At 42.8% G+C, this 16,045-nt stretch overlaps 1 protein-coding gene across 1 annotated transcript in view; it reads right to left on the bottom strand.

The window, feature by feature from the left end:
* ARFGEF3 (ARFGEF family member 3) overlaps window positions 1-16,045 on the bottom strand; it is a 177,157-nt gene that overhangs the window by 122,201 nt on the left and 38,911 nt on the right. The window contains 2 exon segments of the mRNA XM_047102653.1: window positions 6,600-6,731; window positions 10,439-10,520. Of these exon segments, the coding sequence (XP_046958609.1) occupies window positions 6,600-6,731; window positions 10,439-10,520 (214 nt within the window).

Genomic DNA, 16,045 nt, shown 5'->3' on the forward strand with positions numbered 1-16,045 from the left:
CGGGGGTGGAAATACGCCAGCCTATAATTCTCATGTGATAAGTGACTGTGGAAGACTGCCAGTCATCTTTCAACACTATCCCCTCTGTTTTCCAAGAACAGAACTCTGGCAGACAGCTGCCCGAATAAAGACTACACTTCCCATCCTTCCTTGCGATGAAACGTTGCCATACAGCCGAATTCTGGCCAATGGGATGTACTCAGAAATGTCTCCCAGGTGGTTGCTAGGTGAACTGTTGGCTGGGGATGGGGCACCATCATGGACCACAAGATGGAGAAACAAAATCCTGGAAACAAGGATCTCAGATCATGTGGTTCAACCAATACTGATGTAAGTTTATGAAAAAGGAAAATAAACTTCTGCCCTGTATCAACTGCAATGAATTCTAATTAATAAAGCAATCTTTTCTTTCCTTTATCTAACCCTATCCCCTTGCCCATCTGATTCTTATGCTTTAGATCTTATTTATTTTAAATGTCACTTCTTAAGAATTGCCTTCTCTGTCTTCCTCTTCATCTGCCCTCCATCAGGCCCCGTTATAAATATACTTTTAGGTCCCTAGGTTTTTCTTTCCTTGTATTCATCACAATTTATGTGTATTTATGTATTTCATTAATTTATACCTCCATCATTAGTCTCCAAACAGACTCTGTTTTTGTTTGGTTTTGGTTTCATTTTCTTCACCACAGGATCTTCTGTGGCTTGCGCAGTGCCTGGCACACAGGAAGTGATCAAATATTTGAAGAATACGGGTGCCTGGGTGGTTTAGTCAGTTAAGTGTCTGACTCTTGCTTTTGGCTCAAGTCATGATCTCACAGTTTGTGGGTTCCAGCCCCACATTGCACTCCGCACTAATGGTGCAGAGCCTGCTTAGGATTCTCTCTCTCTGCCCCTCCCCCCCACCTCCCTCTCTCTGTGTCTCTCAATAAACAAACAAACAAACTTTAAAACACAACTGAGAGGGGTTTAGAAACAGTCCTTCCATTTGGCCCATTTCTTCCTCCCTGGCCAAGGCACTGAATGCAATGCTGGTACATAAAAGCACTCTCTCCTCCTCACTATAAGACTAGAATTCTAAATGGACATCCTGAAGCTTTGGTCTCCCAGATTCTCAGCCCTATAGCCATCAGCTCTTTTTCATCAGTTGCTCATCTTTGTATTTTCTGTAGATGTTTGGTTGGCTTTTGTTAAAAAATATAAAAATGCTTCAACAGCAAATGGCATTCTCCTTCCCTTCCCCCAACCTGATCTCTATCTTTCTCTCTTTCCCATTCTCTCTGTCTCTCTCTGTCTCTCTCTCTCTCTTTCTCTCTCTAACACACACACACACACACACACACACACACACAGAACTAATCTAGTGGGAAAGAGACATTGATTCTTCCTTTGTATTTGAATCTAAGTCTTGAAACTAGTGACAGAATGCGCTGTCATGAAAGATACAGAAAACACACAGGACTCTGAACCACTGTTAGTTTTGCTCCTTATCAGCCTGTGACTTAATTTTTCTGTTCAATCATCTTTGGAATGAGAATGGTAATGGCTACCGCCTACAACCCTTTTAGAATAGGCTCAGACGGCAAGCAAGAAAACGCACTGTTTAAGAGCACACGCGTGGCCTCCAGCTGAATTACAGTTCAAATCCTGGCCCTGCCACTTTCCTTGATGTATGATCTGAGTATGAATGTAGAGTACTTACCAGAGTGTCTGATGCAGAATAAATGTTAATTAATTAGCCCCTGTCATTTCTCCTTTAAAAATTGTAAAGTATCCCACCAGTATTCATTTCTGTTACCCCAAGATGCATGCAAAGTAGAATGGCCAATAACAGAACATTCATCCAATGCTTTCTCAGTATTCAGTATCACATCCTTCCTTATCCACAAAGCCGGCTGCCCTCCCCAGACAGAATGCTCCCTTCTGCAACATACTTACGTGAGAAAAGGCCAGCCACACAAGTCCCTTCAGTTTTAAAGACTCAGCTGGCTCTATGAGTTAATAACCTCGCTAAAGGTTATCTACCAGCAAGAAGGGTGGGGAAAAAAAGTCCTAATTGCTCTAGTTGGAGATGTCATTAGTTTGTTGTACCTGACTCCTATCAAGTCTGCATGGCATTTATAGAAAGGGCAGATACCAAGGGAAAATATTACCAAAGAGGACAAGTGTTGAACCTAAATATTAAATAGCTCCCTGCCGTCAACTAATCCATTTCTAAGGTAATCTATCTACAGAAAAACCTTTCTGATTCTACGGTCCTGATACTCGATTTGCTCAAGCTATAAAATTTTTATTTAGATCCCAGGGCCATTTCAATAAATCAAAATTGCCTTTTCTCCCCCTGCTGTTAGATAGTAAAATCCTGTAGAACAGGTCTTAGACTAAGTGATCTAACCTAATTTGTCAGAAGCAAGCACCACTGATTTTTTTTTTTTTCTTAACCCTCCAATTGCAGGTCTAGGGCCTTCTTTCTAAATGGGGACACTGCCATCGGAATCCTGAGTTCCATTGTTAGTTAGTTAGTTTAATCTTAGGGAAACCTCTAAAAGAGCAAACCATATTATTTTCTCTTCCGGAATTTAAAACAACTGCTACATACCTACTCTGAAGAGTGTGACACAGTTCAATTTCTCATGTTTACAAACACTAGCAGATAGCAATATGTGAGCAAAATGCATGGCGTAGCTTTTTAAAATAGAGCACCTGGGGTTTGTCATAAAAATGTGCTATGCTGTGTTTAGACAGACATAAATAAAAACTGCATGGCGTGGCTTTATCGCTCCTGAAGTGCATACCAACGTTTGAAAATGCCTACTGTATTTCATGTTAAAACATTTTCTAGTACCTACAAAATATTTATCTCAAATGACTAGAAGAGTTTTACAGGAAATGCCCGGTTTAGATCATTTATCACGAGAACGAGCTATGTAGAAGCATCAAGGATAAATATACCTTTCACATGTATTGGGAATCCAGCCTTTCTTTGAGGACTCATCCAATTCTCTTTGTTCAATGTAATTTTAGGGAGAACAAGGGGCAAGAACATTTTAATATGGTAATGGTATTGGCAAAACAAGGGTTTATTTGAGAGTTTTTACAGGGCCATAAGTATTATAGAATCACAAGACAAAAGGGTACATGCTTTGAAAAGTACTAAAGTTACCACAGAAATTCTTCCAGCATAGAGACAGGGTATGAACATTATTATTATTTCTAAGCAAGAAATGCTATAATTTGGATAGGTCTTCATACACAAATAATCTAAATGTCAGAAGTAAATGACCATGGAGCCCTCCCTTGTGGGCCAAAGTAGTCAGACCGCTATCTCTAAAGTTCCATTTGGGGGGCACCTGGGTGGCTCAGTCGGTTAAGCGGCCAACTACGGCTCAGGTCATGATCTCGCGGTGAGTTCGAGCCCCGCATCGGGCTCTGTGCTGACAGCTCAGAGCCTGGAGCCTGCCTCTGAATCTGTGCCTCCCTCTCTCTCTGCCCCTTCTCTGCTTGGTCTCTGTCTCTCTGTCTCTCTCTCAAAAATAATAAACATTAAAAAAATTTTTTAAAAATAAAAAAATTAAAAAAAAGTTCCATTTGGTATGAATAATAATAATATCACTCTAAAGCATAGTTACCTCATCATTTATGTTTTAGCTGCTTGGCTCAAAATGTTTATCTAAAATAAAAGTATACTATAAGAAAATTAGCTTAGGGGCAGCTGGGGTGGCTCAGTGGGTTAAGCGGCCAACTACGGCTCAGGTCATGATCTCGCGGTGAGTTCGAGCCCCGCATCGGGCTCTGTGCTGACAGCTCAGAGCCTGGAGCCTGTTTCAGATTCTGTGTCTCCCTCTCTCTCTGCCCCTTCTCTGCTTGGTCTCTGTCTCTCTGTCTCTCTCTCAAAAATAATAAACATTAAAAAAATTTTTTTTAAATAAAAAAATAAAAAAAAGTTCCATTTGGTATGAATAATAATAATATCACTCTAAAGCATAGTTACCTCATCATTTATGTTTTAGCTGCTTGGCTCAAAATGTTTATCTAAAATAAAAGTATACTATAAGAAAATTAGCTTAGGGGCAGCTGGGGTGGCTCAGTGGGTTAAGCGTCTGACTTCGGCTCAGGTCATGATCTCACAATTCATGGGTTCGTGCCCTGCGTCACCTTCTGTGCTGACAGCTCACAGCCCGGAGCCTGCTTCGGATTCTGTGTCTCCCTCTCTCTCTGCCTCTCCCTGTTCATACTCTGTCTCTCTCAAAAATAAACATAGAAAAGAAAAGAGAAGAAAATTAGCTTAAAGCTAGGTTTGTTGTGAGCTGAAATTTTTTTCCCCCAAATTCCAATTTCTAAATGGTTAAAAATAACAGCATCGAGCAAAGGCCCTTATATTTTTAAGCATTTTGGAGATCTAATTATAAAGAACGGCAGGTCTGATTATGGCCTTCTTTTTTCTGACAATGCCTTATTTCTTCCCAGACATTAACAACGAGTACCAACGGCCTATTATGGTGTCATTAAAAAGTCGATGAAGATGGATTTTCCAGCATTTCCAGGAGAGTTAACATGTGTCAACTCCTGTCCCCAGCAAGGCTAGCAGAAGGCACTGCTGGGCTGCAGGTAGGGAGCGAGCGTAAGTTTTCAAAACAGGTGTTACTGTTGACACAACCATCAGACGTTCTGCTTCTCCAAGGCTTTAAGAAGAATACGTACTTTTAATTTTTAAGACAAATTTGTGGATTCCATAAAAAGGTATATTCCTGGGAGAATATCCAGAATAATGGGAAATCTGTGAGATAGGTCTCTCAGCATGATACCACAGTTCACCCTCCAGTATACGGAGACTAAGAATAGGACGACTCAACAGACTGGACTTGGACGCCACAAAAGTGATTAATTAACACGGCAGCTGGCCTGGCCTCTCAGTGGCAGCACAGAGGAAGTGGAAAAGTAAAATAAGCCTAGAAGTGGTTGCTTTTCAGTTCCTGTGACTCCAGAGCTGCCGCACGTGTGTCAGAGGACAAGGCAAAACTGTACATTTTACAGAATCAAAGAGAGTTAAAGATGATTAAGATCTTAAGGATCAGTTAGCTCAGAGATTTTCAACGTTTTGGTGTTTAAGGATATTTCTAGATTAGAGCTCCTGGGTGGCTCAGCGGGGTGAGTGTCCGACTCTTGATTTCGGCTCAGGTCACGATCTCGCGGTTCGTGAGTTCGAGCCCTGTGTTGGGCTGTGCTCTGATAGTGCAGAGCCTGCTTGGGATCCTCTCTCTCCCTTTCTCTCCCCCTCCCCTGCTTGCACACACATGTTCTCTCTCAAAATAAATAAACTTTAACAACAAAAAAAAAGAATATTCCTAGATGCACCCACTGAGATTATGACTCAGCCGCAGCAGGCAGGAAGTAGTGGGAATATGTAACATTTCTAAAGCACCTGCTTTGTGCCAGATACTGTGCTAAGTTCTTTACAAATATCACTTATTTAATTCTTGCAACAATCCTACTGGGTAGATGCTATTATATCCTCCATTTTAGATATGAGGAGACGAAGGCACAGAGTGATGAAGGAATCTGCCTGAGGACGTCCCAATAGAAAGTGAATAAGTGTTAAGTATTCAAGCCCAGATAGGCTAGCTTCAGAGTCTCAGCTCTTTGTCACTCCACTAAATCACCCATGGACTACGGGCTATGGTGAGGCCCAAGGCATTAACAAAATGTCATCACTGAAATCATCTTTTCTTTTCTGAATGGAGAAACTCACACCCAGAAGAGTGAAATCTCTTATCTAAGACAAAAATCCTTCAGTGCATTTTCGGGAAGAAATCAACCATTATACAACACCCAACTGTTCTTAAATATTTCTCTATGCTTATTCCTCTAGGGGGGAAATGAACAGATGGCATTATTAAAAGCCAGCCCAGGGGTTTCAGCTGTGATTTTCTGACCAAGGTGCTGTTCTGGACACAGACTTCCATCCTCTTCTGCCCAACTCACCGTTCATTCACAGGAAATGACACGTTCCAGAGTCAGCATTAAGGGCTCCAAATCATGGTGATTCTCAAGGGAGGGAAAAGGGCGAGGGGAAGGAGAGATACCATCCCCCAAAATGGTAAGTGAAGATACGGTTCATGTAATTTGAGGATGGAAAAGAAAAACGTGATTGTGATATGGTTCCTAAGGATGGTGTTCCTGTCCCTAAAGTGTCTATTCCAAAGCCTTAGTATGTGGGAAAACATCATTAGGTCCTCGCTGTGTTTTAACATAAACAGGCAGCCGAATATCCGGAATGATCAGGTCTACCCTAAGCTGGACCAACTCACATACATTCTCGCAGAAAGTGATAAACACATCACCTAACAACATTAGACACGCAGGATCAGGCCCAAAATCATATGTGTCACTGAAAAGTTACCTTTTTACTCAGTTGTCATTTCTGTTCAGCAATCCAGGTAATTCTGGGGGACCATAAGCAAGGATAACCGTGCATTCCAGATGAAGGGGGTGCCAGCATGACCACAGCGCAGAGACATTTTCAAGGTAACAATGAGGGCAGGGTGGGGGGGGCGGGGGGGGGGGGGGTTAGCTCGTTCCTGTTCTAATGACGTCAAACCAACCTTCATCACTTCCACCTGCAGGTCTTCATGGAGGGAAGGCGTCACTTTCACGGCATTCAGGATCTGATTGAGCAGCTGCTTCTCATCAGAATCTGTTTCCATGGATACAAACCTCTCTTCTGACAGAAGCTTCTGTAAAGAGGCACAAGGCAGTGATCACAGATAGGCTTCCCCCCCTGCTGCCTCATTCTGTTGTATCTTAGTATGTACTGAGGGTAATTGTACTCGGGAGCCACGTAGGTGGAGGCCGGTAGGGCAGAACTCATGCCATGTGCCAGTGAAAAAGAGAAACGCATTGAACCCTTGGTCAACAGTTTGGGCAAAGACCTTTTGCTGCTATTAGGTAAGTCATTCTAAATAACACGGCAACCATTCAGGTCACGTGGTTGGTGGGGGCGGAGGATGAATGTGCCGGGGGGGGGGGGGGGGGGGGGGGATCCGACACCTTACAAAGGTCACATTCACGCACACCCTTTCTGAATGTGGCTTTGTCACAGGAAAGGAGAAGGCCTTGTGGTCGACAAGTTCACTTTTCAGAAAAAGTTTACCTTTTTACTTTACCAAAGAAGCGCTCACGAATTCACACATCTTCATGCATTTTCAGCAGAAAACGAATCCCACAAAAACCGAACGAGAGGACATTCGCTTTCACGAGGTCTCTCAGGAAACGTTACACCTCACAGTTCTTTTGTATTTGGGGACAACTCTTATTTTCTAGAAAATTCTATCTTCGATTGTACCACAACCTGCCTCCCTACAACTTCTACTCCTTCATCTTTCTCTGGAGCCACAAGGACTAAGCTAAAATATCTGAAGTCAGCTGTGAAGTCCACTTCAGTCTTTTCTTCTCTATACGAGACCTCCTGAGGCATCTTTAAATGTTCTTGGTGTAATATGGTTTCATAAATACTCTCCTGCTTGAAATGCGGCCTCCAGAGTGAATGTCACACATTAAGGGTGGTAGGACATTAAAGAATAATGCAACCAAGAGTGCCCCCTAAGGTCAACTGTGAACTTTGGGTGATTGTGTGTCACTGTAAGTGGATCGTTGGCCAAAGTGTACCATTTGGGACACCTGGGTGGCTCAGTCTGTTAAGCATCTGACTCTTGTCGGCTCATATCGGCTCAAGTCATGATTACATGGTCATGGGATGGAGCCCCATGTTGGGCTCCGCACTGAATGTGGAGCCTCCTTGGTATTCTCTCTCTCTCTGCCCGCCCCCCCCCCAACTTGTGCTTTTTCTCTCTCTCTCAAAATAAATAAATAAACTTAAAAAAAATGTACCATTCTGGTAAGTGATGCTGTTCATGGAGGAGGTTATGAACGGGTAGGGTAGGGAGTATATGGGAAAGCTCTGCACTTCTTATCAATGTCACTGTAAATCTGACATTGCTCTTAAAAAAAGGAAAAAAAGTCTTAAAAATGTTTAAGATGGCAGAAGGGAAAGGCAAAAAGAAATGGGGTCTTCGGTAGCACCACTGAGCTGTTGAATCAGACCTAGAACTGACCACGACCAGAATTCTCGTTATGTGAGATGACTAAATAGGTTTATTGCCTAAAACCAAAAACTGAAAAACGGCAATGTATAATTTTAATTATAGTCTCGGATCAAATGAGCTTAGCTGCAAGTCACGGTACATTCTATGCTGACTTGCCCTGAAATCCTTAATTCTCATTCACCAGGGCTCCAATTAAGCTATTCTTCCCATTCTGTCCTGAGCCAGTCCATTTTTGAGACCCTGGTGAAAGATTCTGTATTTGTCCCTTTTAAATTTGTCCTCGTCCCGTTCAGGGTAGAGCCGCAGTGGTGAATAACTTTTGGAATTCCGATTCACCTTGGGTAAGGACTCCCTCTTGTAGCAGAATGTCACTGCAGATCCAGAACACAAGCATTTCGAACCTTCTTAGGACTGCCTGACCTTCTGGCCATATCCTTTCAAAAGAGGTTTTTTCACTACCACACAGTGCATGCCAGGTACCCCAGAGTTAAAGTTTACATTCAAACCTGTTTTTACTTCAAGTGATAAAGACTGCAAAGGCCTACAAAAGTGCCTACACTTGACAGTAGGTGACAGACGGTGGTAAGAATACCCAGTGCCCACTCATTAGAATTAACAGATAAAGCAAGACCTTAAGAACATGGTTCTGTAAGCTTAGAGTGTCTGGGGGTTAAGAAATAACTACAAGGGAAACCCATACAATATTAGAGAAGAGGAAACACACAGGTTAACACAAACTCCCATTCATATTCATGGCTGGCCCAAGGAGAAAACAAGGAGTATTTAATAACATTGACAGTGTTTAACAATGTTTAATACTGGGGCGCCTGGGTGGCTCGGTCGATTGAGTGGGCAACTCTTGATTTCAGCTCAGGTCATGATCCCGAGGTCATGGGATTGAGCCCTGAGGTGGGATCCTCACTGAGCATTGAGCCTGCTTGGGATATTCTCTCTCTCTCTCTCTCTCTCTCCCTCCCTCCCTCCCTCCCTCTGCCCCTCTCCACATACATGCATGCTCTCTTTCTCTCTCTCTCAAAAAAAAAAAATCTAATATTAACATGTACATTATCTAATTCCAATCCACTGGAAAAAGAAGAGTCTTAGTTTTCTCATTCATATGTATTGACTTTTTTTTTTTTTAATGTTTACTTATTTATTTGACAGAGGAAGAGACAGAGAGATGGGGAGAGAGAATGCCAAGCAGGCCCTGTGCTCTCAGCCCAGCGCCAGACGCTGGGCTTCAACTCACGAACCGTGAGATCATGATCTGAACCTAAATCAAGAGTCGGACACTTAACCAACTGAACCACCCAGGCGCCTCATCAGAGGTATTAACTCTTAAGAGGCATTAGGGCCTTCTCTGGACTTAAAGGATGAAATAATACATACTAATGTGAAAAGACATCTGACAAATGCTACCCATCCATGGCCACACTGCATAAACCCCATAGGCTTGAACTACACAGTGCTTTGTCACTTAGAAACCAAACTGCTTCAAAGTCAATGCACTTATATAGCCATCACCTTTGCACTGTTCAAATTAGACCTATTACATATCGTGTAAAATATACAGGAGCAAATGCTCAGAGAAGGAAAGTGTTCAAGCAATCTTTTATTGTCTTCTTCTTCTTTTTTTTTTTTTTCATTTTAGAGAGAGAGAGAGCATGTGAGCAGGGGAGAGGGGCACAGGAAAAGAGAGAGAGAATCCCAAGCAGGCTCCACATCTAGCATGGAGCCCATTGTGGGGTTTGATCCCATGACCCAGGCATCATGACCTGAGCTGAATCAAGAGTCAGACTCTCAATGGACTGAGCCACCCAGGCACCCCTGGCTTTTCTGATTAGACCAAATTTCTTTTTGGCCCTCCAAGTTTGCTCTGGAAACAAAACACATGAGTTCATTCACTAACCTAACTGTAAAATGGAAAACAAGATAAAATCTTTCCAGTTTACTATTAATTCTCCTTACACAGAACCACAGATGTTGAATCTATATAAGATTTTACTTGGTATAGAACTTGAGATGTTTCTCGGGGGATCAAGAGATCCTGGGCCCTCCTAAAGCTGGCCATCCTCCAAAACATTTCATTTCCATGCGAGCCTAGCTGGGTCCCCAGGAATCAGTATCAGATGACAAAGGCTCAACAAGATAATGCGATCCACAGAGAAACGCTGGTAAATGTAAGAAAATCCTCTGTCCTCTGTGGTTATTACCTAGTTCAATCAAATTGTGGTCTGGGTCTTTGACAGCTAGTATTCAAAATGTTAAGTATTTGTTCTTTCAACGCCAAAGTAGCCTGTCAATTTCTGTCACCTGACTGCACCCAGTGAGAGCCTTACCTGTATTCCTGCCAAGGCATGTTGGGCCAGTTTCACATTCTTGGATTCCAAAGCCAACTGGAGAGGTAGCAAGCATTTCTCCCTGGCAAACACATAAATAAGGACAACAAAACACATGAGCTCAGCAAAACTGGCAGTCAAATGATAGAAGCCTTATGTACACCCACTCCCAAATGCCGTGACACACATACATAAAAACTATAACCAACGATAAAAATGCACAGGGACCTAAAAAAGCCACAGCTAAAGAAATATGAACAGAAATGATAGCATATCAGCACTTGCCTTGGCTACAGGAAGAGCCAACACAAGGACTCTCAAACAATTGTTTTGACGCACAAATTATTACATGGTGGGATTCTTACCAGTCCATGAACATGCCTTGCTCTTTCCTAAATATACTTGCTTATACCCGGTACATCTGGGGTGAACAAATCTGGAAAGCACCATTAGAATAGATTTCTATGCCTTGCTCATGCCTCTCTCTTACCTACAAAGAGAACGCATCACCACCACTAGTCTGCCTCATCAATGTAAGCTGAAAGTCTATTTTGTCAGTTTCTCTCCCATTCAAAATGTTCCACAATCATTTATAATTTGTAAATTTGCTTTTTAGCCTCCATCAGGCAGATCTGAATTCTGTGATGGGTTCCTAATAAACATGTTTCCAAGACAGAACGATAAATAAAACAGCAACAGCTTTGACCAATGAGAAGTACCTAGTGCCATGGGAGAGATGAAAAAGACCTATGTGGAGAGGTACTTGGGGTATTTTTAAAATATTTATTTATTTATTTTGAGACAGAGTTAGAGAGCAAGCAGGGGAGAGGCAGAGAGAGAGAGAGAGAGAGAGAGAGACAGAGAATCTCAAGCAGGTCAGCACAGAGCCTGATGTGGGGTTTGAACTCATGACCTGAGCCAAAATCCAGAGTCAGACACTTAACCGACTGAGCCACCCAAGTGCCCTGGATATTTTAAAGCTTAAAAACAAATAAATGGGGACTAAAATACGTTAGGAATAAACCAAAAGGGCTACCAAAAAAAAAAAATCTTTCTGTTAGAACATTCACTCTAAATAATTAAACAACAGTCCAAGAATTTTAATCAACCTGTTATTTCCCCATGGAGCTATACTGGCATAACCAATGAAATGTTCCTTAATTTTACCAGGTTCCTCCACCCCCACTTTAACTGCAGCAATATCATTTTTATCTATTCAGCATAAACTGAAAGACTGATTGACTTTAGGGAGTATAAAAGCTATAGGGTAAGACTGTAAGATTTCATCTTTGGAGAAATAAGGGCCACTGTTGTAGAACCCAATGAAACACAAAGTTACTTATAGCTTTTATTCCTTCCTATCTGTCCGGCAGCTCTACTGCTTTTCTAAGGAACCTTCCATCAGCAGAACAAAGACAGACTCCACCAGAAAGAACATGCACCTTCCCAATCCTTCTCACCTCTCCCCTCACCAACCCAATGCTGCAATAGCCTCTTTTACATGACAATCGATGAACTCTACAACCATTTTTCATTAGACACATCCTGTGACAGATGGGTAAGTTACCCAACTGTGTTACTTCCAGCGGGGTGGCTCGAATTTTGTCACCGTACTGTTATTGCCAGCTTCACTACCATTACAAGACACACGCGTCTGCACCCTCAGTTAAAGCAGGAGTAGTTCATTTTTCCAAATTCGTTTTTTCTTTTGTTTAATCATAACCAGTTTATAAGCTGGAAAAATTACCCGGAAGGGTGGAAGTTGAGAAGTAGGAATGAGAGGCAGATGGAGTATGAACCAGAATAACCACAGAATTTCACCTATAAACCCTTGAAACAATCAAATTTCCATCAGGATTCATTCACTGTGAAAGAACTTTCACATTCAGAGTGAGATCTATCAGTGAAGGCGCAGGACCAATGAGCGAGCATGAAGGCCCGTAACTCTTACAGCCTCGCAGCTTGGGGAAGGGCAAGTCTCTGTCGAGCGGCCGTGTGCTGAAAATCCGTAAGTATCACACATTACTCACTAAGGGCAGCAAACAAGAGTGGAGACCACATTCAGCAAATAGGGCACACCTGGAAATGCCGAACCTTCTGACCTTGGGAGGCAGCATTATGTTTGCATACAAACAGTTGCAGACTCTGTTGTAGGTAACTGATGAATCGTGGGAATCTACCCGCCCCGACCAAGAGCACATTGTATACACTGTATGTTAGCCAACTTGACAATAAGTTATATTAAAACAACAACAACAACAAGAAACAAAACACTGCAGACTCCTATTGCTTTGCCACCTTCAGAAATAGTCCGTGAAATCCACATTCCACCTTCTCATCTAGATATACGTTCACACGATTTATCTTCAGACCTCAGCCAGGTTACAAACAAGTGTGAGGGCCACCAGGTTGTACCCCGATTCTAGAGGACATCACTGATTGGCTTGCTCCCTGTGCTAGTCTTCTTGTCACCAGACAGGACTGAAAGATGTAAGTGGTTCCGCTAGGCTTTGGTTCACTTGAAAGGTATCAGAATTTGGTGGAAAGAACATGGGCTATGGAATCACACAGAGCCAGATTCAAACCCTAACTCTAAGCTGTAGAATCCCAATCAAGATACTTAACTTTGTTGGATATTAGCTTCCCATTACATAAGAAGGGCAACTGAAGACCAACCCAGCAGGACTGCAATAAGGAGTACAAATAATACATATCAGGGGCTGGTAAATTTCTTCTGTGGATAATAAATATTTTAGGCTTTCCTGTCCATAGTGTCTCTGTCCTAAGTACTCAGCTGTACCACAGCACAAAAGCAGTCGTAGATAATACACAAATCAATAAACAGGGATATGTCCCAATAAAACTTTATTTGTAGAAACAGGCAACAGGCCAGATTTGGCCTATAGGCTATAGTTTGCCCTGTCCTGATATAGACAAAGGCCCAGCACAGATCGTGATTTGCAGCACAGGATAATAAGATCTAATCTTCTCACAGTATGCAGAAAGATTTTGCACAGGACGTGGAGCTAATTGTCCTGGGAGGGTTTTGGCAAAGCCAAGCTCTCTTCTAGAGAGACATCTCAGACTACCAAGATGTCTCTTGGAAAATAAGTGTTTTCAGAAAGCAGATAGATTTCATCTAGGTACTGAGCCAAGGCACTGCATCCATCCAAGCATCTATTCAACCAACATCTGAGTGCCTTATGTATGCAAGGCACCATCACGGGTGCTCGGAAAAATCTGGCCAGAAACACAACAGAACAGGCACTTGCTTTCATTTCATTCAAGGAATGAAATGAGGAAAAAATAAAATTAGCACTTATTTCTGTTTAGTGTACCTGTCACTTCCACCTTAAAATAGGTGTTTTTACCCCATTTTACATTTAAGAAAATGGACGTTCAGAGAGGTTCTACAGCCTGCCCAAGGCTACACAGCTAAAATACATTAGAGACAATCCAAATGTAAATCCATCTGACTCTCAAGCCAAGTTCCTTCCAACACCCTTTGGTCTCAAAAGATCTGAGCAGAGTTAGAATAGATTCGTTTCCTAACCTTTTTGGGATCACAAGCATAAGGTATCTGGCACAGGACCCTCTTCCTAGAGAAATGCAGAAATCATTTCAGAGGACTCATGAGTCCCCCAAACCCCAATTTCACATGGATCCACGTTGAAGGCCCCCTGACCTCAAGGGAAAGGACCCTGCCCGACATGGCAGATATTTTGGTGTGTCAAAGAGAGTCATGTTCCCTGACTGGGCTTAGAGTTCCACAAGGATAGGCTTTGAAGTGATGTTATGCTGAGCCTGGGGCAGAGAAGTAGGTTCTTTGCAGGGGGGGGGGGAGGGGGGACATGGAAGACGGGAGGTAAGGGGAATGACTGTCTTTAGCATTCAAAGTGTCTCCTCCCCTCAGACTCAGCAGAGTCCCAAATTAGCATCACAAGCCTCAGTTCCTGGCTTCAACAGGAAATGAACACGTGGGAAATGAAGCTCATGGGGCACAAATGATTTCCTTGTTTGCCCTGTGATACCATCAAGATCCCGACGCCCTGGTTTTGTGTGTGTGCGTGTGCGTGTGTGTGATTTTAATAAAAGAAAATACAGGCCTGTTAATTAGGTCTCAGGATGAAATTCATAATGGAGATGCGAGGCGGCACACAGTCCCCTTTGCACATACTGTATTGGAATAAATCATCTTTTGATCTTTCTAGATGCTGCCTCATTAGGAAAAGGGCATACCAAAAATCAATATTCAGTTACATTAAGTGATTATTTTTTATGCACAGGCATGTGCAAGGTCCCTCTTGCCTAATTAAATACAGGCAGTGGCCCCAGGTTTCATGTCCTGACATGCGATTATTTCTTAAAGAAGAATTAGTTGTGTTGCATATGCATGAGGAAGACGTCATCCCGGGACACTGCCTGGTATGTCAAGGAGACTAAACCTATTTCCTTTACTGTGCTGTCATGGGTCACAGACCAGCCTCACTGGGTTGGAAGATGACAATGAACAAAGGAAAATTAAAATAGGTGAATAAGGGGAAGTTGCGATTTACCAAAAATCAGCTTTCTACACTAACGTCAGTAGGGGCTTCAAGTAAAACCAAATTCCTGAAGGTGGGGCCGGTTTCTTTTTGATGAACCACAGGGGGAAGAGCACAAAGATACTTCGGATTTCTAAAGTCTGCTGACACGCTCCAATTCTAGGATTCTAGCATCTAAGCCATGAATTCAGCAACTGTCTGCATTGCTTCACATAATAACCATGGCTCTGGCTGAGAATCAGAGGCTTGCGTGGGCAAAGTCCCGTGGTCACATATCCACATTTATATTTTCCTTACAACTTTTCAAAAAAAATTTTTTTTTCGACGTTTACTTATTTTTGGGACAGAGAGAGACAGAGCATGAACGGGGGAGGGGCAGAGAGAGAGGGAGACACAGAATCGGAAACAGGCTCCAGGCTCTGAGCCATCAGCCCAGAGCCTGACGCGGGGCTCGAACTCCCGGAACGCGAGATCGTGACCTGGCTGAAGTCGGACGCTTAACCGACTGCGCCACCCAAGCGCCCCACCTTACAACTTTTCAAAGTAGAGATTTCATTGTCAACAAGACGAAGAGACAGATTACCTGCCCAAGCTCACAGGTTGGTAAATGAAACAGTTGTAACTTAAGCTCGTACCATGTGTCTTCAAAACCCATAGCTTAGGCCTCCGTGAGGCTTTTACCAGCAGACAGCTCCCCACTGATGGCGGAATATGACAGGCACATCATTTTATAAATAGCATTCAAAGGTCCCCCAGGTTAAAAGACTGGGGACAGGCATCAGACAAGTAATACAAATTATCTTATTTTGAGCGATTGTTGATGAAACAACGCGTGGTATTTGACAGCCGGTATGTCGTTATGAGAAGGTATCCGCAGTTTGGATGAAGGGGGAAATGTGGCTTTCAAACCAGTTGCTGAGTTCAGCCTCCAGCCATCCGCTTCTCCTCGTAGCCACAAACTTTCCTAATTTGAGTACCAGTGAGGGAGGTTTCTCACTGCTCCCCCTCCCCACTTGTGTGACACTTGGGGACTGTGTTTATGAACACTGAGGCTTTAAACAGT

This window comes from Lynx rufus, unplaced genomic scaffold (assembly GCF_022079265.1).
Source record: "Lynx rufus isolate CCGP_SWC_20201006 ecotype Redwood Valley unplaced genomic scaffold, mLynRuf1.p SCAF_6, whole genome shotgun sequence".
NCBI lineage: Eukaryota > Metazoa > Chordata > Mammalia > Carnivora > Felidae > Lynx > Lynx rufus.